This window comes from Arvicanthis niloticus, chromosome 7 (genome assembly GCF_011762505.2).
Source record: "Arvicanthis niloticus isolate mArvNil1 chromosome 7, mArvNil1.pat.X, whole genome shotgun sequence".
In the NCBI taxonomy this organism is placed as follows: Eukaryota; Metazoa; Chordata; class Mammalia; order Rodentia; family Muridae; genus Arvicanthis; species Arvicanthis niloticus.
The window spans coordinates 73,112,389-73,137,264 of NC_047664.1; the positions used below are offsets into that span (position 1 = coordinate 73,112,389).

Below are 24,876 nucleotides of genomic sequence, written 5' to 3' on the forward strand. Positions count from 1 at the left end.
CCATCTGTGTCTGTCTCCCAGTTGCTGGGTTTACCAGCAGTACCACCATGCTCAGCCTTTTCCCAGGGCTTCTGGGCATTGAACTCAGGACCTCACGCTTGCAAACACTTTGCTGACTGAGCTGTCCCTCCAGCTCAACTAAACTTATTTTTAGCTGATACATGAAAATAAAAATTATATTAGTGTGGTGTGATGTGATGTTTCAATCCATCTATAGATCCTGTAATGTCTAAATGAGATTTAACAAATTGATTTCCTTATTTCTCAAATCTCTGTCTGTTTTGTTGTTATTATTGTTTTGCTTTGGGTTTGGTTTTTTGTTTTGTTTTGAGACAGGAAGACAGGATTTCCCTGTGTAGCCCGGCTGTCTTGGAACTAGCTCTGTAGATCAAGCTGGCCTCGAACTCATGGAGATCCATCTGCTTCTGCCTCCAGAGTCCTGGGATTAAAGGCCTGTGTCACTACCTCCAGACTCATTTCTTATTTCTTTACGATAAAAAAACATGTAAAACCTTTTCCTCTAGATTTTTTTTTTTAGAAACACAGTAAATATATTTTTATTTATTGACTTAGATGCTTTATTGATTGGTTAAAAATTATCATGATTATAAAATTTATTTATATATACAACTTATGTTGGAAGACATTTAAAACTACCAGTTCAAGAAGTAATTAGTGTGTATCTAGTTGATATTAGTTGCTACCAATAACTTCATATATGTGAATATTCTATACAGCTCGAGACAATAGAGATAGTTTAATTGTGTTTTGTGAGTGTTGGCTCAGTAACTACTCTGTAGATATTCCTTTTCAAGTCTCGATTCCTCAGGAGTTCCTAAAAGCCAAAAAGGATTCAGATCGGAAAGTCCAAGCTGTCCTGTATGGGTTCTGGGATATCTAAAGTCATGTGTGGTAACTTTACAAATTTCTATGAACTCCACTACGGGCAAAACTGAATCCACTTAGAAGCCTTCATTACATCCATTTATAGGAAGTTTTTTTTCTGTAGTGTTCACATTATCAAATCCTAACATTGGTTGTTCAAACAGACAGAGACAGCTTAGACATACAGACACAGCTCATTCAGTTTAAGCTGTATGCTTATGAAATTTTTCTTCTAAAAATATTAACCTAGTATTTATAATCTTTATTAGAATCTTGGAAAGTCTTTCTATGCATGATCTCATTGTTTAATTATAACAAGTATATATTAACTCATTTGATAGGTAGAGACACCAAAAATATTGTGATTTCTTATCAAGTATTAAATAATAACGAACATTGAAGTTGGTATCTCCTACTTTAAGATATTTCTGTATTACATTGTGATTGACAGATTCTATGTAAACAACCACTTCCTACAGTTGGTAGAGTTAACGCTAAACCTGAGTTAGTGAATAATGACTGCTATCCTCAGGGAGATCCACACTTTACTTCCCGTTGGCCTATAGTCACAATATGGTGCCAACTCATCAACATGTAGCATTGTCTCTTTCTCTCACATGATATCTTAGTTAATATTAACTGTGAATTCATTCACATTAAATGTGTGGGCAGCCTCACTCCAATTCCTGCCTGAAAAGAGTGTACTCAACACAGTAATTTCTCAGTACTGGACAGCTTAGTCATTGAATGTTTAGAAACACTAGCAATACTGTAGTTAGGAGCCATTTCAAATGACCAACAAATCACCAACAAAAAGGAGAAAGACGAAAAAAAGGAGTGCCACCAATCAGAATCTCAGTATTTGGGAAGCAAAGTGAGTTCACAGATAGCCTGATCTACAAAGTAAGTTCCAGGATAGCCAGAGCTACATAGAGAGATTCTATCTAAAAAAAAATCAGATGATAATAATAATAATAATAATAATAATAATAATAATAATAATAATAAATTTGTTCAGCTTCTGCTGGAGGGCATATATCATGTAACCTGATATCACTTTTCCTGGTAGTATAAGACTCCAAAATCCTGATTAAGAAAAAATGGTAACAAGTACCTGAACTCACAAATCTAGAATTCATGAATAATCAAGACTCCATGTGCGTATATGTGCATGAATGTACATGTATGCGCATTTGTATACATGTGTATATGTGTCTGTGCATACTGCTAAAAATTAAACATCTAAAGATTAAGCACCTATGTGTACTTACAAAGCTACAAGTGATTCACAACTATATTATGAAGACTAGACTGTAAACTCTATCATATAATGTCAATGCTACAAAGAGTTTGATATCAGTGTATTATGTTCCACTATAAACATCACCTCTTATGGAATTTCAGAGACTATTAAGTATTCTGATTTCTAAATTATGCCGCATTAATTTCATCAAACTCAAAACCATATGTATAGTTTCCCTATTGTATTTTGGCTCTCTAATAAGCCTATGTGACTTTTCCTTCATAGCTGCAGAGGTACATGGGATCAAATTTGTTCTAAGGTTAAGGTAGTTGGGTAGCTCCATTTTAAAGCTGGATCTAGACTTCGTCTCTTTTGAGGCACTACAACAAACTCTGTGAGCTGAGTACTGAATAGGAGATAAGAGGTTTATAGTCCACAGTTTGAAAGCTCATAAGCATGGTGCCAGCTATAGCTTCTGGTGGGTGTCCCATGGTGGCAAGCATTTCATGGGGAAGTGTGCACAGATGGTGAGTTGTGGGAAGCTCACATGGGAGGAGAGGAAGCACAAGGGTGAGGAGGGGCCAGGCTAGCTCCTTTCCCTGTCTGTTCCTGGAGGAACTAGTCTGTTTCTAATAGAGTAACTCATTGTGAAAGACCAGCACCCATTCCTTGACAATGACGACCATGACCCCATGACCATTCACAAGGCTCCACCTCTTAAAGGCCCCAGCACTGTGCAAATTCATTCATGAGGATTATACACAGTATGATCATTAATTCTGTTGCGTCATGCTTTTGTAGCCGTTCCTACTTTTTCTTTGTCCATTGTATTTTATTGTGGGTTAGGAAATGCTTGGGAAATCAGCACTTAAAAGTTAAAAAAAAAATCACGCATGGATGTTCTTATATCAATAAACTAATTCAAGATGAGTTTAAGTCTCCCAGTTCTAGATCTGAGATCTAGACATAGTGATCATTGATGCAGTGCTCTCTGAGTAAGTTTATTGATAGTTAGCCATCCTGAGTAGAATCCACGGAGCAAATATTTGAGGTTGAGTACCCGTGTGTGTTCGCGAGGGCCTGGGTTCATGCATGTGTGTGTACAGAATCTAGAGTGCCTCCAGAATCCAGAAGAACATATTGGATTCCACCAAAACCTGAGTTACAGGTGTTTGTGAGTTTCTAGAGCAGTGTGCTTCTCAACCTTCCTAAGACTACGACCCTTTAAAACAGTTCCTCATGTTGTGGTGACCCCAACCATAAAATTATTTTTATTGCCTCTTTATAGCTATAATTTTGCTACTTTTATGAATTGTCATGTAAAAGGTCTGTGTTTTCCGATGGTCTTAAGCCACCCCTATGAAAGGGTCCCTAGACGCCCCCCCCCCGCTAGGGGGTCATGACACAGGTTAAGGCTCTAGTGAGTACTGGGAGCTGAACTCTGATCTTCTGTAAGAGCTGGAAATGCTCTGGGCTGAACTGTCTCTAGCCAGGAAGTGCCTTTTTTTTTTTCTCTCTCTCTTTCTTCACTACAGGGATTGAAAAGTGAGTTAGGGAATTGAGGGTGTGGCTCATTCACTGCATACAAGCTTAGCATATGTTAGGCCAGAGGTACAGTCTCTGAAACAGCAACAACCAAACCCTGATTAGAAGGGATAACTACCGTTAAAGCATTTGGTGTCGGTGTTGGGTGGAGTGCAGATGCATGCAAAGCTGAGTGATAAACACCACTAAGACCAGCCTGACCAGAGCACAAGCTCCATGAGGACAGGTGTCCCAAGCCCAGAGTATTTTTCTCATACACTTCCTCTGCAAATGCTTCTAAGAGGATTAATGTGTCAGATAAAACGTTAGTCACTGCCTAAAACGTTTGTACATCTCAGTTGGTCCTCGAGGCGGTGTTAGGATGGAGGCAGCCTGTGCCTTTTGCAGATGAGGGAGGTGATATGTTTGCTTGATGCCAGACAGCTAGTAGATGGTGGTGTGAGACCTGAGAACTCTCGAGATCCACTCCTGGGGAAGAGATGCAAATGATATGATGGAATTTTGCATCCGATGTAGGCATTTTAGCTGTAAAAATCGTGTCTGCAGTGCTTCCTTCTTACTTGGCCTCAAGTCCACAGAAGCCCACGAGAGAGCTGCCAAATTGAGAAGATCTGAAGTGGGCTCTTTGACAGTAGCCTATGGTTCACTACCCAAGGCAGCCGTGATCCAGCAATTGCTAAAGAAAGAGAATGAAAAATTGAGCCAGCTCTCCAGTGGTGCCCCGAGGTTAACTCTCTCTACCTCTTTGTTCAAGGATGCCTGTGGGATGCTGATGAGTGCAATTTTAGAAGAACTTCAGAAGAGAAGTCAAGTGTCTCCGGAGCTGGCATCAACAAAAAAGAACTTTCCTCAGCCTCCTGCCCCTCAGTGCCCAGGACGTGCAGGACTTGTTATCACTGGGAAGACCCTGGAGTTCGCCCTGCAGGAGAGTCTGCAGAGGCAGTTCCTTGAGCTGACTGCGTGGTGCCAAGCTGTGATCTGCTGCCGAGCCACCCCCCTTCAAAAGAGTGAGGTGGTGAAATTGGTTCGAAACCATCTCCACGTGATGACGCTGGCCATTGGTGAGTGGAGGTAGGCGGGTGGGGACCTGCCGTGTGTTATGTTCTCCTTTGTATGTCCTTAGGGACTGATCCTTTGCCCGTTCTTCCTTCTGTATATAACGTACTGAATCTGTCTGTCTGTCTGTCTATCTATCTATCTATCTATCTATCTATCTATCTATGTATCTATCTTATCTAACTATCTATTCCTTATAATTCTGTATTTTCTTTTCCAGTTGTACTCTTTTCCCTCCCCCCACCTCTGTACTGCTTTACTCCCTTCCTGCCTCTCTGATCCCCACTGTGATCTGTTGTAGGGAGGGAGCACAGAGAACAGTGTGATAATACCCTGTTGGTTATATCTTAGACCCCAAATCAACTTAGTTACCTAGAGTTAGATATTGAACCATGGAACTGAAGACCTCGGGCATTCTACCTTCAAGCAAGTTAAATTTAGTTATACCAAACATCCTTTCAATGCATATATTTGAGTGACATTTCTTTACCAGGGTTCCCCTTATCCCCCAGGCAATAGCTATAAAACAATATCTATAACTGATACCTTTCTTATAGTGCATATAGCTAGCACAAATGAATGAGGAGGTAAATATAAATGTAGAAAATATCAGTTAACAAATGCTCTTGAAAAAAAACAGGGAAAAGCTTTGCCTTTTTAAATTCAGTTCTCCGAGCAGTAGCAGCTGCTTCAGCCTTTTAAGCTTGATCAAAACACTCTTCGTAAGACTGTACCAAGGATAAAGTTTAAATTCGGCTTTTTTTTTTTCTTTGAGACTTCCTTTGTCGATGCTATTAATCTGAATCTTTTCCCTTTAGCCCCAGGCAGACTCTTCAGACAAGGGCAAAAAGCAGCCATGTTCTTCACCAAAATATCACAGGAACAGTCTCTGGGCCACGTTCTAACATCCTTCTCCTTTGAAAACTCTTGAGCCAGGCTCCCACAGTTCAAGTCATGCTCAGCACCAATGTCTTCCTTATTCTATTTAGACTGGCCCATTAAGCACCAAGTAAAGCAGGCCTCTGCTTTAGAAGTCCCCAAATACACATTCTTCTAAACAACAATATGGTCAGGCCTATCACGGCAGACTCCAGTACCAGCTATCAACTTCTATCTGTCTTAGTTAGGATTTTACTGCTGTAAACAGATACCAAGATATAAGACCAAGGCAACTCTTATAAAGGACACCATTTAATTTAACCTGGCTTACAGGTTCAGAGGTTCAGTCCATTATCATAAAGGTGGGAGCATGGCAGCGTCCTGGCAGGCATGACATGGGAGGAGGTGAGAGTTCTACATCTCCATTCAATCTAATAGCAGACAGGAGAAGACTGGCTCCCATGTGGCTAAGAGGAGGGTCTAAAAGACCACCCCCCAAAGTCACACACTTTCTCCACCAAGGCCACACCAACTACAATAAGGCCACACCTTCCAGTAGTGCCAATCCCTAGGTCAAGCATATTCAAACCACCGCAGGGTGCATATGCAGGGTGCACATGCCTGTAGGGACGTTGTCTCAATTAGTAATTGATTTAGCCCATGTGGGTAGTGCTGCCCTGGGAAAAAAGTCCTAGTGTGTATAAGAAATCAGGCTACGCAAACTAGGAATAAGAAACCAGTGAACAGCACTTCTCCATAGCTTCTGCATCAGTTCCTGCCTCTCAGGTTTCTGCCTTGAGTTCCTGCCAACTTCTCTAGGTCATAAATTTTGATTCATGAGATGAAATAAGCCCTTTCCTCCTCAAGTGGCTCTTTCTGTTATGGTGTTTGATCACAGCAATAGACTCTTAAGATACACAACAGAAAGGATTTGAAGACAGTATTGAGCTTGGGATTTTTCCTGATGGCAATGAGATGCTACATTTAATTCTGCTTAACTCTGGAACATGAGATAAAGCTCATGGGCCCGACTTGTTCCCTTGAACAGCCACTAGGGCTCCAGTTTGAGTATTTAATCCTCTCATGTCTTACTGTGTCTCGTGTTTTTTTCTGCCTCGTGAAGGTGACGGTGCCAATGATGTGAGCATGATACAAGTGGCAGACATTGGGATCGGTGTCTCGGGTCAAGAAGGCATGCAGGTGAGTAAGCACCAAAGTCCCATGACCTTAGTCTGCCTACGGAAGAAAACCTTCTCAATGATAAAGTTGTAATGAGTCAATGAAACTATTGTGTGGGGAGAGAAGGAGGCTGGACCTTCAGCCAGTCCACCATTGGTCACCTGGGACTATTATGTGATTCTGGCTAGTCTCTGCTGTGTTTGTGAGTTCTCTTTTTTAAAAAGCTCATGGACATTGCAAGATTTCACTTTGTAGTCACGTGATGGCTTTGTTAAATTCTCACTGGAAAAAAATCTACTACCATTTGAATACATGACATGGAAAATGTAGAGGACTAGGGTGGTGGGGAGGGAAAGGAAAGGAGACATGAGGAAGATGTGACTCTGTCTGGTGTGTGTGTGTGTGTATGTTTGTGTGTGTGTGTTTGTGTGTGTGTGCATGTTAATACATATGTATGTGTGTATGTGTAGTCTCTCTTTCTGGATCTGCTTGGAAGGTGAGTTAACTGATTTGGGTTACTGCTGCTCAGGCTACACCTGCTAGGCTCTGTGTACTCCAGCATGTTCCTTTGCCCAGTCTTCCTCCCTGTCGCCTCTGCAGGCTGTGATGGCCAGTGACTTTGCCATTTCTCAGTTCAGACATCTCAGCAAGCTTCTCCTCGTGCATGGGCACTGGTGTTACACACGGCTCTCCAACATGATTCTCTATTTTTTCTACAAGAATGTGGTATGTACCTGCTGAGAATTTGCCACCCGCCTCTCCAATCCAACCTTCTACTGCTGGTTGCCTCAGGGATGAAGAGGAATACCACGATGCTAACTTGCTGTGTTCATTAGTATCTGGAGGTCAGCCCGAAGCTGTTCTAAATGTCTTTCCAGAGATAATCTGGGAATGTGTATGTTTGAACTATTGACAACAGATTGCTAGGCCTGTCCATCTGCTGGCATGCTCTGCTCCCTGTGCATTGACATTCCATTAAGCCCTGACGGGTTCATTTAAAATCCAATTTTTGACCTTCTATAAAAAGATAGTGACAAGCAGGATTACAAAATGTTTCAAGCTGTCAGGAGAAAATGAGAAGGTTTGCTTCTATGATACATGGAGAGACAAATAAATAAATGAGTAAATAAATACGTAAATAAGTCCACTGCTCCAAAATAATGGCTCCTGTAATATATCAAAGAGGGCAAGAGAGGAAAACCCAGTTGCAAGGATTTTCTATAAAAGTCCATAAAAGCCCATATACAATGGTAGATATTTTGTGATCATGGTATAATTATTGCTTGGAATAATCAGACATTGCTTAGAAATCCTGGTGTCTAATCTTTAGTGTTCCATTTAAACTACACATACCTCCCTTCCTCCCTCCCTTCCTTCTTTTTCTTTAATTATTTTTTTTCAGGCAGTGTCCAGCCCTAGATGGACACTGATGGCTTCACTATGTAGTCCATTCTCACCTCAAACTTGTAAACCTCCTGCTTCAGCGTCCCGAGTGCTAGGATTACAGACATATAGCAACATACTGGACTTCAGTTTTCTTTCTTACACATTCACGTTGACTCATTTGATTCTTCCAGGTGGACTATGTAACTACATTGTTGTCTTTAGACGACATTTACTCTTGGTCTTTAAAAGTAGAAATTTTTTCTGTGTTGTCCTCGTTTAAGATATGATGGTGGGGGAAGAGGCTAACCTCTAGGGCAACCATTTCCCCATGCTTCTTCCAAAGGAACCACCCAGTATTAGCATGAGCATCCCATGCTTTGGGACCCTACGTCTCAAGATAACTGAATGTTGCCCATTCAGTTAGCACCATTCCTTATAACTACTAAGAAATAACTGGGCAGGATGGTGGGGGAAAAAAAAAAAACTACATGTGTGGTGTACCTTCTCTGAGCCAGGCATTAACCTTTGTTCTCTTCATCTAGAGTGAAAATATCTGCAACTCCGCCACTTACATGGCAAATAAGTGACTGGGTAGCCTATCACCATCGCAGTGAGGCTAAGATTTGCATGTATATATTTCGAGGAATCAGAAATACTTAGTTCATCGCCCGTAAAACGGGAGCAACAGTAATTCCCAAGTTGTTATGAAGACTAAGTGAATTTTTGTAAATCATTTAGAGTCGTGCCAGCATCACACAGTACTGGTGTGTGTATGTGTAATTTAATAAGAGATCCATTAGAAACAAAACAAAATTAAAGAACTACATGACAAGTTGTATTCTTCATCTGTGGTTGTGGACAAAGCCGTGGAAGACTGTCGGTATGGGACCCAGCGGAGCAGCATGTAGGGTACCTGTTCAGATGCGTACTGATGTGTCTAAGATCTGAACGTCTTTCTTTGTGTCCCCAGGCCTATGTGAACCTCCTTTTCTGGTACCAGTTCTTTTGTGGGTTTTCAGGAACATCTATGACTGACTATTGGGTTCTGATCTTCTTCAACCTCCTCTTCACATCTGTCCCCCCCATCATTTATGGCGTTTTGGAGAAAGATGTTTCAGCAGAGACCCTCTTGCAGCTGCCTGAACTTTACCGGAGTGGTCAGCGATCAGAGGTGAGTGTTTAAGCAGAACGGTGTCAGCCGCCGACACATCGCATGGTGAAAACCGGCATGTTTCCAGTCAGCCAGGCCCAGATATTATAAAATAGCCAGGAGTATTTACATGCCTCATTGCTTTCAATGCTCTATACCAGTGGTTCTCAACCTTCCTAGGTCTGTGTCCTGTTAATACAGTTCTTTATGTTGTAGTGACCCGCCCCCCAACTATAATACTATTTAGTTGCTACTTCTTAACTGTGACTCTGTTACTGTTGTGTAATGTAAATATCTGTTATATGTGATATCAGATATGTGACCCCCTTAAGAAGCTGTGGCCCCCCAGGTTGAGAACCACTGCTCAGTACATGTGGCAGATGTTAAGTCGGTGGCCTGTGGTATCAACATGAATATTTAAAAATTCCTATGTACTTATAAGAAGAAATTTAAAGTTTGCAACCTTGTTAATGCCAGCTGACTTTTGTTACACCCCACTGCTCAACCTGTTAGGCTCCCCAGGAAACCTTTACCTGCCTCCTTTATCTTCACACAGACACCTTTTGAGACAGAATCCAGTACTTTTCCAACTCTAAAATGAGGATCTGCTCCTCAAATGTAGTCAGTAATTTCTCCCAAACTCCCAGAGTTAATGGATGATAGAGCCAGGATATAAAACCAGATCATTCTGGTTCCCAAGTTAAATTCTTCAGAGTCTGATGCCCACACAAGACAGAAGTGATCAGAGTGGCTCCTGCTGGGGACCTTCCTAGCATCTATAGGTTTCTAGATCTGGGAGGCAGCAGTGGTAATATTTACCTTTCTTAAACTCTTTGCTGTCCTAAAGCCAAACACTGATGGGTTGTTGTAATTAACTCTTGCTGTATAGCAGCAGGGGATGAGATAAAAGATTCACTGCTAGCACTACCTTCTCTGGCCAGGCAGCCAGAAACCTTTCACTGGCCAGGCTGGTTAACTGCTTTTGAACAATAGAGGAAAAGGAAAGATGTCACTCACACAGATACATACACAACTGGGTGAAGTGGAAAATGGCTACATCACTACATTTGGATGGATGGATGGATGGATGGATGGATGGATGGATGGATGGATGGTGCAGAGTCCCCAAAGCCAAACCATCATCTTTATTTCTTTTCTCTGGCCTTTTATAGAGAAAAGTTCTTTTAAAAATTACCTCACAGATAAAATGTTATACAAAATGGGAGTTATAAAAGGATGTTGATATTAAGTTCAAAGCAGTGTTTCATTCTATGAGCTCATTATAAGTTCAAAGCAACAGTTTTTCATGGCCTTGTCCTATCATAGTGCACACCTGTGGTTTCATCCTTGGACCTGAATGTTTTTCCTTGAACACAAATTTGTTTTAAGCCTATGTCTCTTAGTGTAATTAGGAAAGCTCATTGTATTTCTTACTATGCCTTTACTTACTATTATGAGGAGTGGACACATTCTATTCTTGACTCTAACTTTATTACATCTTTCTAGTAGAACAACGGAAGCCATCTTTTAAAACTTTCTTCCTAAGATCAAATTAGAAATTCTGCATAAAATCTTTAATTTGTCTAAACAACATTAATTCATGAAAGTCCATCTTTATGTTGATCTGAAGGAAATCTGCTCAGTAGAGTGGGCTAATGCCCAGGGATTATTGTATTAATTTAGTAATGACAGGAAAGGCATATTAGCTGCAAGAAGCAATTCTAAGATAAAGTCTCTCTGGGACCTTGACTCTCAGAGCTCCCCATCTCAAATCATGCAAAAATGGTGGACTGCCTCCACTTCCATTCACTCACCATCTGCATGGTCTCCATCCATCACCATCCACATGGTCTCCATCCATTCACCATCCGCATGGTCTCCATCCATTCACCATCCACATGGTCTCAATCCATTCACCATCCGCATGGTCTCCATCCATTCACCATCCACATGGTCTCAATCCATTCACCATCCACATGGTCTCCATCCATTCACCATCCACATGGTCTCCATCCATTCACCATCCACATGGTCTCCATCCATTCACCATCCACATGGTCTCCATCCATTCATCATCCACATGGCCTTCCTTCACTTCTGGTTTTGTTTCCTGTTTGGATTTTCCCTTCAGTTTTATGACACTCTGTCTGCTCGCTCCCAGCTTCTCACTTACCTCCTTCTTAACCTTTCCACTCTTTACCTCTGGAAGTCATTTTCTTCATGCCGTTTCAGTGTGGGTTTCTTGAGCAATCCTAGAGTGTGAAATTGTGTTTTAACTTCAATCCTTCTTGTCCAGTGACATTCTGGTGCCTCTTTGTCTCTGAAACATTCTCTTCTACTGTTGTACCATGACATTTCTGAGATTCTATGAACATTTGGGCGAAGAAAGACACATATCCCCATCATGGCCAATAAAGAAATAGTAAAAGACGATGCAGGAGATTATAAACTAGAGACAATGAGTCTTCATTGTTTGATTTTACAGAAGACAAAGGACATGAAAGAGGAATAATGATATTACATAAAGGTTCAAAGTGTAGTCCTTTGAAACGTAGAATTCATGTGGATCGTGTGTTTATTTATACAGCTTTATTCTTTAGGGGACAGTAAGATTTCTCAAGGACTTTTCCATCTGTGTTTATATTTGGGGAAAAAAAGACTAAGAAGGGCATGTTAATAAGAAAAGACAGTACCAGGAATATGATATTTTCTTGCCCATGCACACTTGTCAAAAAAGCCATAGCGTTCCTTCCTCCAGGGTCTGAACAGGTCCTCTGAATCCATCTGCACTCAGGTCGCCTTCTAAGCAGGTGTGATGGTAGAGCGAGAACCCACGTTCAGTTGTTTGGCTGCCATCTCTCCCAACAAATGTCTTGAGCGTCTGCTTTGTGTAAAGCATCATATAAACCATTAAATAAAAGAGCCAGAGACCCACTCTGAACCATGCATTCAGTTTTGAGAACCAAACACCTCAGCAGTTTTTCTGATGGGGAAGACAATGCCACACTAGTACATGACAGGGTGGAGATATCTTTTAAGCTAGTCGGATGTGCCTCCATGGGGAGATGATATTTGGGATATAGAAAACTAGAACCAGTCATGTGGAAGGCCTAAGAAGAAACTCCAGCAAGGAGGATAGTCTGGAGGAAATGAATAGATTTGGCTATTTCCATGCTGTGGGGTGATAGTGGAGACGCAACCAGCGGGAACAATGAATTGGACCTGACGTGCCATGGGAGGGAACGTCAGTTATATTGGAAATGCAGTAGGAATCATTGAAATGACTAGCAGGAGGCAGTTGACCAACTAGGACAATGTCATGAACTGTCTTATATTTTTAGAAAATGAAGTGGCTGGTATTTCGTAATATATTTGCATATATGTGTATATACATATACACACACACACATATATATGTGTATATACATATATACACATATCTATATATGTGTATATATGTATATACACACATATACATACACGTATATTTGTTCTTTGAAAGTTATATACATTTATACGCTGTATTTTATCATATCCTTCCATCGTTACCTCCCTTCACCTTCCCTAGTGTCCTCATTCCTGTCTAACTTCATGGTTTCCATTCCTGTTGTTACTGATAATCTCAGTCCACTCAGTGCTGCCCACGTACTCATGGGTGTGGGCGTCCCTTAGCTGTGCTGTCCACCATGTAGCGTGACTTCTTCAGCAACCATCTATTGTTGCTAGCTCCTCCATTGGGGTGGGGCCTCGAGGATCCTGCCCCCCCCACCATGTCTGTTTGGTGGTTTTGATAGGCTTGTAGATGTAATTAGATCACATCAGCTGCTGTGAGGTAATGCATTGCAACCGCCGCCACGGACACCCAGAAGTCAGCCTTTCACAGCCTCCTCCTCCTTCACCAACTCTTGCACTCTTTCAGTCCTGTAGTAGATGTTCCCTAAGCCTTGGGGGATGGGAGGTTGGTACAGGTAATTCACCCATAGCTGAGCACTGAGAGTTACTTTTATTTGGCAATTAGATCGGCTAAGAATTTCTGCATTAACTCTTCACACTGTCTCTGACCAAAGTTGAAAGCAGCACGCATTTGTAGGTGTAAGTACAAAGTTTAGAATGCAATTTGACAGCCTGACTATTTAACGTAACCATGTAGGTTCCTAGCTAGGGCTTCTGATCGCCCCAAGTTTACAGTGCCAGGCATGAAATATCTCCTCTGGTGCAGACCAGGTATCTTTTTTTTTTTAATTTAATTTTATTTTATTTACATTTCAGATGCCATTCCCCTTTCCCATTTTCCCCTCCCTAGAAAACCCCTATCCCATGCCCCCTTTTCCTTTTTGCTTTTATATATTTTTAAAAAAATGTTAATTATAGGCTTTATAAGTTTGGTAATGCTCAGTCAGAAGTGTAACTCAATACCCAACCTAGATATATAAACTATCTTTGACTGGTGGAGACACGTGAACATCTGCCTCCATGCCCCCCCTCTCTTTCTCTCTCTTTCTCTCTCTCATCACCTAGCTTCACCCTTCTTGTTAAAATAAAACTTTTCTCTCAAAATGCAATTAGAGCATAATTATAACACAGTTAGGAATACAAGGCTTAGACCCAGTCCTTCTTCAACTTTTTTAACTGATTTGGGATGGTTAGCCTATGAGTTAAGGGACTATAGCAAATTCATGGCTTTGAGTTTATTGTTAGGGTGTTTTCCATATTTTATTTAGAAATAGCTGAGAGGAGTTAACAGACAACAGTCCAGGTTACCTTACATGGATAGTTGGTTTTTAAAACGTCAGAAGTCCATAGAATTGACATTACAAATATTTATATATTAATGTTCATTTTGATTAGAGACCTGTCTGCTCCTGACAGCTTCCTGTCGTGGATTCTAAGAAGAAATTGAGCATCCTTGGAGTTACTCCAGATGTGCAGTGACAGCCAATAGGCAAGAATTGCCTCTTTCCATTTACAGACAAATTGCTGTCCAGAAAAGGACACACTTGCAGAATAGTCGACTGATTATATCTGCCTAGACAGAATAATCAGCCCTTAATAATTCTGCATCACTAAGGTCTGTCAGATGATTCTGGGCCAGAAGGCTGAAGATTTGATGCTCCAACGTTCGGTAGTATAGGGGCTTTCCAGGTGTTCAGCGGTCTTTATAAATTGGCTAAGTTTTAGAAGCTATGCTTAGTGCTTCCCATAATTTCAGTTAACTCAGTCATTCTGGACTTCTGACGGAGTTGAAGACCTATAGTCTCATAGCCAATCCTGGCTATTTACTTTAAGAGAAAAGATCTGAGTGGAAGGTTTTCAGCTGACATTCATTCTAAAGCCAAGAAAAAAGCCAGGTTCAAAACTAAGTGTTTTAGTTAGGAGAGATGACAGAGGTTCTGGTTAGTCAACAAAATGATGGACTGGGTATTAGGACTATCTTGTACCGCACTGGTACAATTAGGAATAATTATGCTCTAATTGCAGACCAGGTATCTAATCAGAAGGTGATTGGTTATTTCCAAAACCATCATGACTTCTGTTGCACTAGTGAATACTTAGTTGTCATGCAGGTTGCTATGGTAGCAATCTCCAGTGCTGACTGCCATCTTTGATTTCTTTTCCCCCTAGAAGCCCACGTAGCACCTCCTCGCACTGTGTGAGGTAGATAGGAAGGGGGAGGTTCCCTGGTTAGTTGAGGTTGGTTTAATCTGTGCTCTGTATCCAAAGGGATGGTCTCTTCAGCAATAGGGCCTTACCATTTAATTTTAGTGACAACTGAGACCAGTGGTGATAGCATTTGTTGTTTTGGTTACCCCTGGGACCTGTATGACTAAGAATTTATAGGAAAGTATCCTGTGCCTAGCACTGAGATTTTCAGTTTGTAAACCACATCTTCTGGGAGCAGCATGGTCCTCCCCCCACCCCACCCCCCTTACAGGGTACTTTTGTTCAAATTACTTTAAAAAGTATGTATTATATTTTTAAATTAGCTTATAAAACAGTGGCTTTTCCATGCCTTCCAAATTAAGCAAAGCAAGAGTCAACACTAGAATCTATGAGAGAGAAAGAGAGAGAGAGAGAGAGAGAGAGGGAGAGAGAGAGAGAGGGAGAGAGCATATGACATTCATCTTTGCGAGTCTGCGTGGTGTCACTAGGTATTTTGACTACAGAAGCAATGAAGATGGACTTCTCAGTGTTTTCAAAGTAGGATGTAAAGTTCTTTGGGTTTGCCCAGAAGTGTCAAGTACTTGCTCTAATTCCAGTTTCCTGAGGAACCTCCAGATTGATTTCCAAAGTGGCTGCACTAAACCAACCAAGAGTGTATAAGGATGCCCATTTGTATTTCGGATCATAGCCATTCTGACTGATGTGAAATAGGATCATAAATTGGTTTTAACCTGCACTTCCCTGATAGCCAAAGGGTGTTGAATGTTCTTAAATTATTTACTAACCATTTTATTTCTTGGTCTGAGACCCTTCTGCCTACTGGCTCATTTTATTTTGTTTTGTTTCACTTTTCTCATTATTATAACCAAATACTCGGCATAACCTATTATGTGAGGGAAGATTTATTTTACCTTATGGCTTTCATTTTTTCTTTTCTTTTTGGTTTTGTTTTGTATGTGGCTGGTCATGTTAGGAGGGACAGGGGGAGGGAAGATTGAAGGTGGTGGACAGAGTGGTTCAAAGACTCAGCACTTGAGCAGACAAAGCTAGAGCTCACCTACTTCTGCCTGCCAGGTCTCACTCTTAGATTCCAAACTTATCAACAGTACCTGAAGCTGGGACTGAGCTTGGAAGATCTAAGATAATGGGAGGACATTTTATATTCACATGGTAACATAAGAGAGTGTGTTGAGGGTACAGAGGGGAGCGTAGGTGGTGACTAAGATGGCTGTCTAGTTGATCATAGACAGAGCTGATGGTAATAGGGGGAATAGTGTATGCAAAGATCAGTGATGGGTTTGGATAAGTTTTAGAATAATGCTTTCTGATCAATAGGCATGAAAAGTTACTATGACTGGTTATCGCTGATTCTGGTATTTCATAGATCCACGAGGGCTTAGGGCTATAGTTCAGTGGCAGAGTGAATGTTTAATATATGTGGCCTGTAGTTTAGTCGGTCCCAAGCAGAAACAACATATGCACACATGCACACATGCACACACACATTGCATGTTCATACATACAAACACACACATGTATGAGTACACACATGTTCCTCATGTTAAAGTACATGTTATTTTTTTTAATTAAAATATAATTAAATGATTTTTCTCCTTCCTTTTCTTCCTTCTAACTGCTTCTATCTCCTCACCCTGTTTCCTCTCAAAATCATGGCCTCTTTTTCTTCAGTTTGTTATTGTTACATTTATATGTATATATAAACACACACACACACACACACACACACACACACACGTTTGCATACATCTTACCCAATGCAGAATGCCTAAGAGCAACAAAACAGCTGACCTGCTGGAGAGGAATGCAGGAAAAAGAAACCTGTTTATGGATTGTAAACTGGTCCAGCCACTCTTTAAATGGATCGGGATTCCTTTATGGCTGTGTCGTTTCCAGCCATACCAGTACAACAGTGAACATGTCTTCGCTCGCTGCCTTCATTCTACTGTGCATCATGAAGCAGAGAATGAAGGAAGAGATTATTTTGCTCTGACCCTTGTTAATTTTCACTTCTTTCCGATTTGTATTTTGTGTCCAGGAATACTTGCCTCTCACCTTCTGGATCACCTTGTTGGATGCCTTTTATCAAAGCCTGGTCTGCTTCTTTGTGCCTTACTTTGTAAGTCATTGTTTGCTCAGTGCGTTTGCCATTAATGAATCAATGATGCTTCTATGTACTTTGCTCTGGTTGACTCTTAGTTGACTGACTTAATAACCTCTCACAATATGCTAGCCAATGGATTTAATTAAGTACCTAGTTCAGTTCTCTTGGGTCTCTCATTAACACCAAACTGTCTATACATCCAGAATATTAAGTTGAAATACAGACTATCTTCAAAATTTAATAGAAACCACTTTTTACAGATGAGTTAGGAAGTAACAGAAGTAGGCAAAGAGGGTGGAAATTTTCGTTTTAAACATTTATACTGTCAGTGAGCACAAGACATGGTTGCAGGTGCCTGTCTGCACCTTATTCCAGAAAGAAACATGTATGTGATCATGAAGTAGTTTGGCACAGCACAGCATTGAAAGTAAAAACCAATGATGCTAACTAGGCTGTCAGTTTCTCTGACCTGTTCAAATTAAATTACTTGAATTAGGCTCCCTTGAGTATTATGGCTATCTTACTCTTGGAGAGGAATGTATACAAAGAAACTGGAAGTGCATTCAGAAATGGAAACTGAGAAAGCAGGGAATCATATCATTTGAGGACTGGCATAAGGACTTCAAGATGCGTGGGTTGGGGAGGGTAGTGTCTGCCCAGAAGTATAAGCTTAGGATCGTTGTAACTGCTGCTTCAGTGGTATATTAGGTGGGACGCATTCGATATGTTTGTATGCCTTTACTATAAACCAAAGCTTCCAGAATTATGATTCTGAATGAAGAGGAATTCCACCTAAAAGTTCACAGTGTTCATAGATAGCCGATCTGGGACACTCAGTCTCTTTTCTGGAAATGGTCCTTTTTCCTACGTGACCAGTTGGTAGAGCTATTGCAGAGAATTCTCAAGCCACATTTGAGCCATAGATAAAACAGTGTTACAACAAAGAGTGTCTGCAGTTCCTCACGCTCCCCCTGCTCTCTCCTCGTAGACCTACCAGGGCTCTGACATTGACATCTTTACCTTTGGGAATCCCCTGAACACAGCAGCTCTGGTCATCATTCTCCTCCACCTGGTGATTGAAAGCAAGAGTTTGGTGAGTGCTTTCCTTATGCTTGGGAGTCTTCTCTTAGCAGTGAACCTGCCTTGTCCTCCATGGCTGAAAGCTCAGCATTGGTAAGAGCAATGATGCTGTGGGGAAAGGGTCTTTCAGAGAAAAACTCAGGGTCACCAGGTGCCATGATGCCAAGTCCAGGAAAAGGGAAAGGTACCTGTGTCTTTGCGTCAGTCACTGGTAGGTACTTCATAGTGATGTGAGTCAGTGGACAAGAAATCACCGTCTGTGCTCAATAGGCTTTGAGACCAAGCTGATGCTTCAGAAGTTCAGCCCATCGTCATCATGGTAGGAAGCACGGCAGCCTGTAGGCAGACATGGTGCCGGAGAAGGAGCTGAAAGTTCTGCAAAGATGTAGATCAACTTCCTTGATCTGCAGGCAGCAAGGAAGAGACTAGGTACCACACTGAGTTTAGATTGAGTATATGTATGAGACAATTCCTCCAACAAGGCCACACCCATTCCAAAAGGCCACACCCATTCCAAAAGGCCACACCTCTTAATAGTGCCATTGCTTATGGCCAAGCATTCAGATACAGGAGTCTGTGGGGGCCAAGCCTATTCAAACCACCAGACCCTGTATTTGTGACTTTTACCAACTTCAGAAATAATACTGACTCATCATTAGCTCATCTGCCTCTCTTGCTTTTATTCATAAGTTTGAAAATAATTTATATTATTCATTTAATGACAGGATTATCTGATTCATGTTCATCTTCCTTGTCAAATTACAAATCTCTGTAAGGTCAGGGCTCAGGCCAGTTTTGTTCACATAAACCAGTGTCAGAGAGGAGACTGACTCAGGGTAAGTTCTCACAAAACCCATGTGAATGAAGAGGCAGATTTCTGACCATTTGGGGAGTGTATTTACCATCAGGGTAAATAAATGAATTTCAAACTGGAACTCACTGAGTGAGGTCATGGTTTAAAATATATATTATCAAATTATTTTAACAAGTTATAAAGTAGGAACCAATATACTTTTGGCATCCTTTGCTTTTCTTATGCAGAATGATCTATAACTAAATCTTATAAACCCCAAAATGTGATAAAATGTTAATACACAAATACCAGGTTGGCTGGAGGAGATCTGAAAGCTATAACATCCTTTGAACATCTCTTTAACTTTTAAATAATTGTCAGGGATACTTTTGGTTCTGCCAGAAGATGTGCCACAGCTTTGTGTGTTCCGGAGGAACTGCCACATCGTGTATACCAGTTGGGGCTCACTCATTCAGAGCAACAACAGTCCATTCTGAATGACCTAAGCAAGTAGAACCATTCTGAAAATTACATTGAGGAACCATGGTTCAACAGACACAAAATTCTCAGGGAGCCAGCAGAGGGCCAGGGCGCAGAAACTAGTGGGTATGTGTGTCAGGATCCACACTGGTCTGAACGGACTGCATGAATTTTCTTCTGATCTCACAGTCCCCGAGTCCCAGTTTCAGGTGATGGTGTCCTATTTCCCTGGCTTCAGTCACAGGCTTTAGCATGAGAGAAGTGTGTTGCCAACACTATACTCAATGTTGAGTGCTCTCTCCAAGAAGGAACGAGAAAGCTAAAAATGCAAGAGTGTCTCTGCAGAAGTTACCTCTTGGAGAAGTGTTTCTCCTGCAAGAGAATGTATGACCAGAGTTCATGGACTCTGGTGCCTTTTCAGAAGAGTCAGCCATTTTGAGTTTATGAATCACATATTCTTCCAACTCTTGCTCGCTGTATTGTGGCCACCTCCCACTTCCTGGGCAGTTTTACCCAGTGTTCTGCACATTCACTTCCTTATGTCAACTCATTTACAACTGTAGAGTGCCATGTCATCGTCTTCCTTGCAAAAGTACAGAAGGAGAGAAAAAGACACTGGAATAGTGCTCAAATCCAATGGAGAGCATTTGAACAAGAAAAACAGAGAGAGAGAGAGAGACAGAGAGAGACAGAGAGAGAGGAATGGGAAGGAAAAAAGGAGGGAAGGAGGAAGGGAGGGAGAGAGGGGGGAAAGAAGAAAGAAGAAAGAAATCAAGCAAAAATACAGAATAAATCCATTGTTCTAGAGGCATGACATTGGTAATGAAGGAATTAGCCAACATTTTCTGAGAAGCTACATTTTATAAAATATGATCAATCTTTGTGACTTCTGCAAAGAAAATACTTTGCATAATCGAAAACAGTAAGATTGAATTACACCCTGCTTGAAAATTACCATCCTAGAGAAGAGGGTTATAAAGACAGCGTTTCGCATAGAAGGAAAGCCCAACCCCCTGACACCAACAGAGTGCACACTGCTGGGTGTGACACATGCTGCACTAAGCACCATGGAAGAAGGCACAGAGGCTCTTACAAGCTTCTACCCAGAGAGTTCTAAATGTCGGTCACCACTCATTGACCCTTGCTTCATTGAAAGGGAGTCGAGAGCTGCAAGCCACTTGGATGTTAACTATGGGAAGAGAGTAAGGGTATGGGCGAGCAAATGTAGTTTCTACTATATATGTGAATGCTGAAGATTTGAAGATTAACTAATTAAGGTAACACTTGAATCAAATCAATGAGTGGTTGAAAAAAAAGAATGAGGGATTATATAAAAAAAAGAAAAAGGGAATTCAAGCACCTCCTGGTAAGTGGACAGTACAAACTAAACCAGCCAACAGAACAGCCCGTTGACTTTTGATTTAATTTTGTAGAATTCAAACACTAACACGAGCCACTCTTGAATGATGTTATTCCCTCATGCCCTTGTGTCTTGTGTGGTAAGGTGCATAAAACGAGCCACTCAGAGCTCGGATGTACTTGTTCCCTTTAAGAGAGTTTTGCCAGGTCACAACACGCCATGAGTAAGCACTCCTTTCTGGGCCATTTCTGTCTTGCAGACTTGGATCCACATGCTGGTCATTGTTGGGAGCGTCTTGTCCTACTTTTTCTTTGCCTTGGCTTTCGGAGCCTTATGTGTCACTTGCAACCCACCCTCCAACCCCTATGGGATTATGCAGAAGCACATGCTAGACCCCGTGTTCTACTTAGTTTGTGTTCTTACAACCTACGTAGCACTTCTGCCCAGGTATGTAATTTGTTTGCTACCCAAGACAGTAAGTACATGGAATCAAAGGCTTCAGATAACTACAAAAAATGAGTCACAGACCACCCTGCTCAGCAGTGAGGAAGTCAGCCTACATGCTAGCTAAAATATTGGTTTCAGTTGTTGTACCATAAGCTGGCCTAGATTAAGTGAGTGAAGACATATATGTATATGTGTGTGTGTGTGTGTGTGTGTGTGTGTGTGTGTGTGTATGTGTATGTGTATGTGTATGTGTATGTGTATATGTATATCTATGTCTCTGTCATGGAAAGATCCAATTTGAGGATAGCTCACAGGAATAAAGAAACTTTGATTCATGGGATTATCTGAAGACTTATCATGTTCTGTTTTTGCTCTGCCATCCCCTGAGCCCTTGCTTTGGTCTGTTTTACAGCTACAACAGAATATTCAAACTGGGTAACTCACAAACAGAACTGTTTGAGCTCAGAGCTCTGGAGGTTGGGAAGCCCCACGTCAAGGTGCTAGCAGGTCTGATGACTCTCATTTGAGGATGAAACCTTAATGCTGCATCCACCCTGACAAAAGGTGGAAGAGCAGAGCCCTCATAGCCTGGCCACTTCATAAAGGCTCCCTATATATTATTCCAACATACAAAATCTATCACATGCCAAAAGAAAAGAAGCTTCCTATGGGTCACGGGTATGGAGCTGCTAACAGGAGCCATCTTCACTTATGCAGAAGAATCCTCTATGCTTTGATGGTTTCTCCTCGCAAAAATTATGTTGGAATTTATTACCATCGCGACAGGAGAAGAAGAGCCTTTATGCTTATTTGGCATTTAGAGGGAACTTACTGTTTGCCAATGCTAAACAATTAATAATTTGCTTAATTATTTTTAAAGATTTATTTATTTTATTTATGTGAGTACTCCGTAGCTGTCTCCAGACACACCAGAAGAGTGCATTGGATCCCATTACAGATGGTTGTGAGCTACCATGTGGTTGCTGGGAATTGAACTCAGGACCTCTGGAAGAGCACTCGGTGCTCTTAACCGCTGAGCCATCTCTCCAGCCCGCTTAATATTTTTTAATTATTTTGAGTTTTTAAAATTAAGGCTTTGCATAGTAGCCCAAACTGTCCTGAAACTCACTGTCAAGCTTAAGCTGGCCTCAAACTCATGGCTATCCCTCTAATTTAACCTTCCAAGTATTGGAATCATAAAGGCTTACCACCCCGCCCAGTTTAATATTTTTAAATCTCCATTTTATAGCTGAGTTACCTTCCTCTATCTCAGAACCCAAGTGATATTTACTTAAAAAAAAACTGATCAGTATTCTCCGTGGTTCCCATGATGCAATGAAAGTGAACATAATTTTATGCTGTTCTTTGTAACCTAGGTTTGTATACCGAGTTCTTCAGGGATCCATGTTTCCATCTCCAATTCTCAGAGCCAAGTACTTTGACAGACTACCTCCAGAGGAGAGAGCGGAAGCTCTCAAGAAGTGGAGAGGGACTACAAAGGTCAATCACGTGGCATCTAAGTATACCAGCCAATCAGCTGCTAAGTCAGGAAGACCCAGGCCTGGCTCCTCTGCTCTCCTTGCAGAGAAGTCAGCAACAGTGTGCACTGTTGAACAAAGCATACGTGAGACTGTTCTAGACCCTGGCTACTCTGAGCCTGGGGCCTCAAAGATGACTGGACCCTCAGCAAGTTAAACATGCAGGATACCCTGCTTAGAGTTGCCAGTAATCTTTCAAGTTTGGAAGGATGCAGAAGAGGCACCTCTCAGAAGTGAGGATCACTTGTGGCTGATATCAGCATTTTGCTTGGCATGGAAAAAACCAAGAACCTACCTACAAGTTCATACCCGTGGGCACATTTATAAAAAAGGGATAGCGTTGGACCTAAGCAGAGTTTAGGGAAATGGAATATTTAATTCAGGATAATATATTGTTATGTGAAACTTTCTGTTTTTTTTTTTTTTGTAAAGGAATTTTAATAGTCTTATAAATGCACACTTTCCCAAAGAAACATATTTGAAATATATTTATTTTATAGATAAGTCTCATGCATTTGGAAAATGCTTTAGATGAGATCCAACCTGAATTCTCCTTATGGCAAAAAAAAAAAAAAAAAAAAAAAAAAAAAGTACTTTTAAAAATTGTTCATTAGGAAAACTCATTTGAAGACAAGTTGCCAAGAGCTTTTTATTTCCCACGAGAGGAGGCTTTGGTCCCCGACTGAAGGTGTTTCTCATCATCCTCTGTCAGTTTAGCTTTGTGCTGAAGTGGAGCCTTTGTAGGGAAGGGCAAAAGGAGAAGGCGAGTGTTTCCAGGAGCACCAGGCTGCCTTCTGCTGTGTACTGTTGTGAGTGGACGCAGAGACTCTCTGTGTGCAAGTGTTGTCAACCAGAAACAGACAAATGGCCATGAAAGACAATCAGCTGAGCCTACAGGGCGTGAGCAACTCCTGGGTTCTAAAATTGATGACACCCATGTTAAAATGAGACAATCATCTTCGAAAGTCTTCCCGAGACCGCTTGAGAGTTGACAGTTGTAACAGTGCTCAACAGCTTGTCTGTCTTGTGCCCTCTACGTATGGGTTGATACTGATACAGGTTATCCTCAGTGGGGATCTCTGAGGCTTTCAGAAAAATAAACATATTGAAGGGTAGAGATGTCTGTAGCAAGGTTTCGGCTGTGACAAATCACGGATGGATGCTGGCTTCATTTAGTGTCTAGAAGATAGTTTACACTAGTCAAGCCAGTTTGCTACTGTAAAGTCATGAACTCTTGTTGAAATCTTTCAACGCTTCCATATCCACCTGACAGCTGCCACCTTCCTGTCATCTAGAAGTCTCTTCATGAACTTCTATGCTAAACGGTCAGTGTCCACATCGAAGTCTTATAAACTGTTACTCTCAGTGCCTAACCGTTACCCGCTGGGTACCATCCCAGTCACTTTCTCTACCTTCCCGATATCGTTGATAAACGGCCTTTTCCCACAGACTGATTTCTGGAACTGTCACAAAACTATGTGTCTAAACGAAGTTGCCTTCTGCTTCCTTGAGATTTGTTTTTTATAATAAATTATTTAATAAATGATGTTCACTGGAAACAGTCATCACTCCTGTAACTACTCTCTGAATCTGGCTGTAATTGATGCTAGAGCCGAGAAGGCAAACACCAAGGCGTGCCTTTGTCAGAACACTGTTTGGGCCTTTTTGTCTATGGGGAAAATGTATCTGATCCTTCATCATCCCCATAGCGATGGGAATTCAGTTCTTGAGATCATAACTTCCCAAATAAACCTTAAAGTGATACTCACATGCAATAAAAGATTTTAGTATAAAGATTAAAGGAATATGATAAAAGGGAGTAAGAGACAGATCACTTCTAAAATGTGAATTATCTGCACATAAGAATATAGGAAAGCATTAATGTTTATGTCATGGGGCTATAATCCTGTACCTACAGCTCTAAAATCCTCATAATTTCTCTCATAAATTAAATCCAAACTCAATGTGTTGGATAAATCTGAAGCTATTTATATACTTTATGCAATTATTTGTGTATCTTGCTGAAAATCATTGCTACATCTAATTACTTACTGATTAACTATTTTCCATTT

The 24,876-nt window shown here is 41.1% G+C and overlaps 1 protein-coding gene across 2 annotated transcripts in view; it reads left to right on the top strand.

Annotated features, from left to right (window-relative positions):
* Atp10d (ATPase phospholipid transporting 10D (putative)) overlaps positions 1-23,175 on the top strand; it is an 89,714-nt gene extending 66,539 nt beyond the window's left edge. For both annotated transcript variants that reach the window (XM_034509124.2, XM_076938623.1), the window contains exons 16-23: positions 4,428-4,734; positions 6,732-6,808; positions 7,388-7,513; positions 9,144-9,344; positions 17,041-17,121; positions 18,095-18,199; positions 21,079-21,266; positions 22,643-23,175. In XM_034509124.2, coding sequence (XP_034365015.1) covers positions 4,428-4,734; positions 6,732-6,808; positions 7,388-7,513; positions 9,144-9,344; positions 17,041-17,121; positions 18,095-18,199; positions 21,079-21,266; positions 22,643-22,961 — 1,404 coding nt within the window. In that variant the 3' untranslated portion in view covers positions 22,962-23,175. The remainder of the gene's footprint in view (positions 1-4,427; positions 4,735-6,731; positions 6,809-7,387; positions 7,514-9,143; positions 9,345-17,040; positions 17,122-18,094; positions 18,200-21,078; positions 21,267-22,642) is intronic.
* Positions 23,176-24,876: the final 1,701 nt, after the last annotated feature.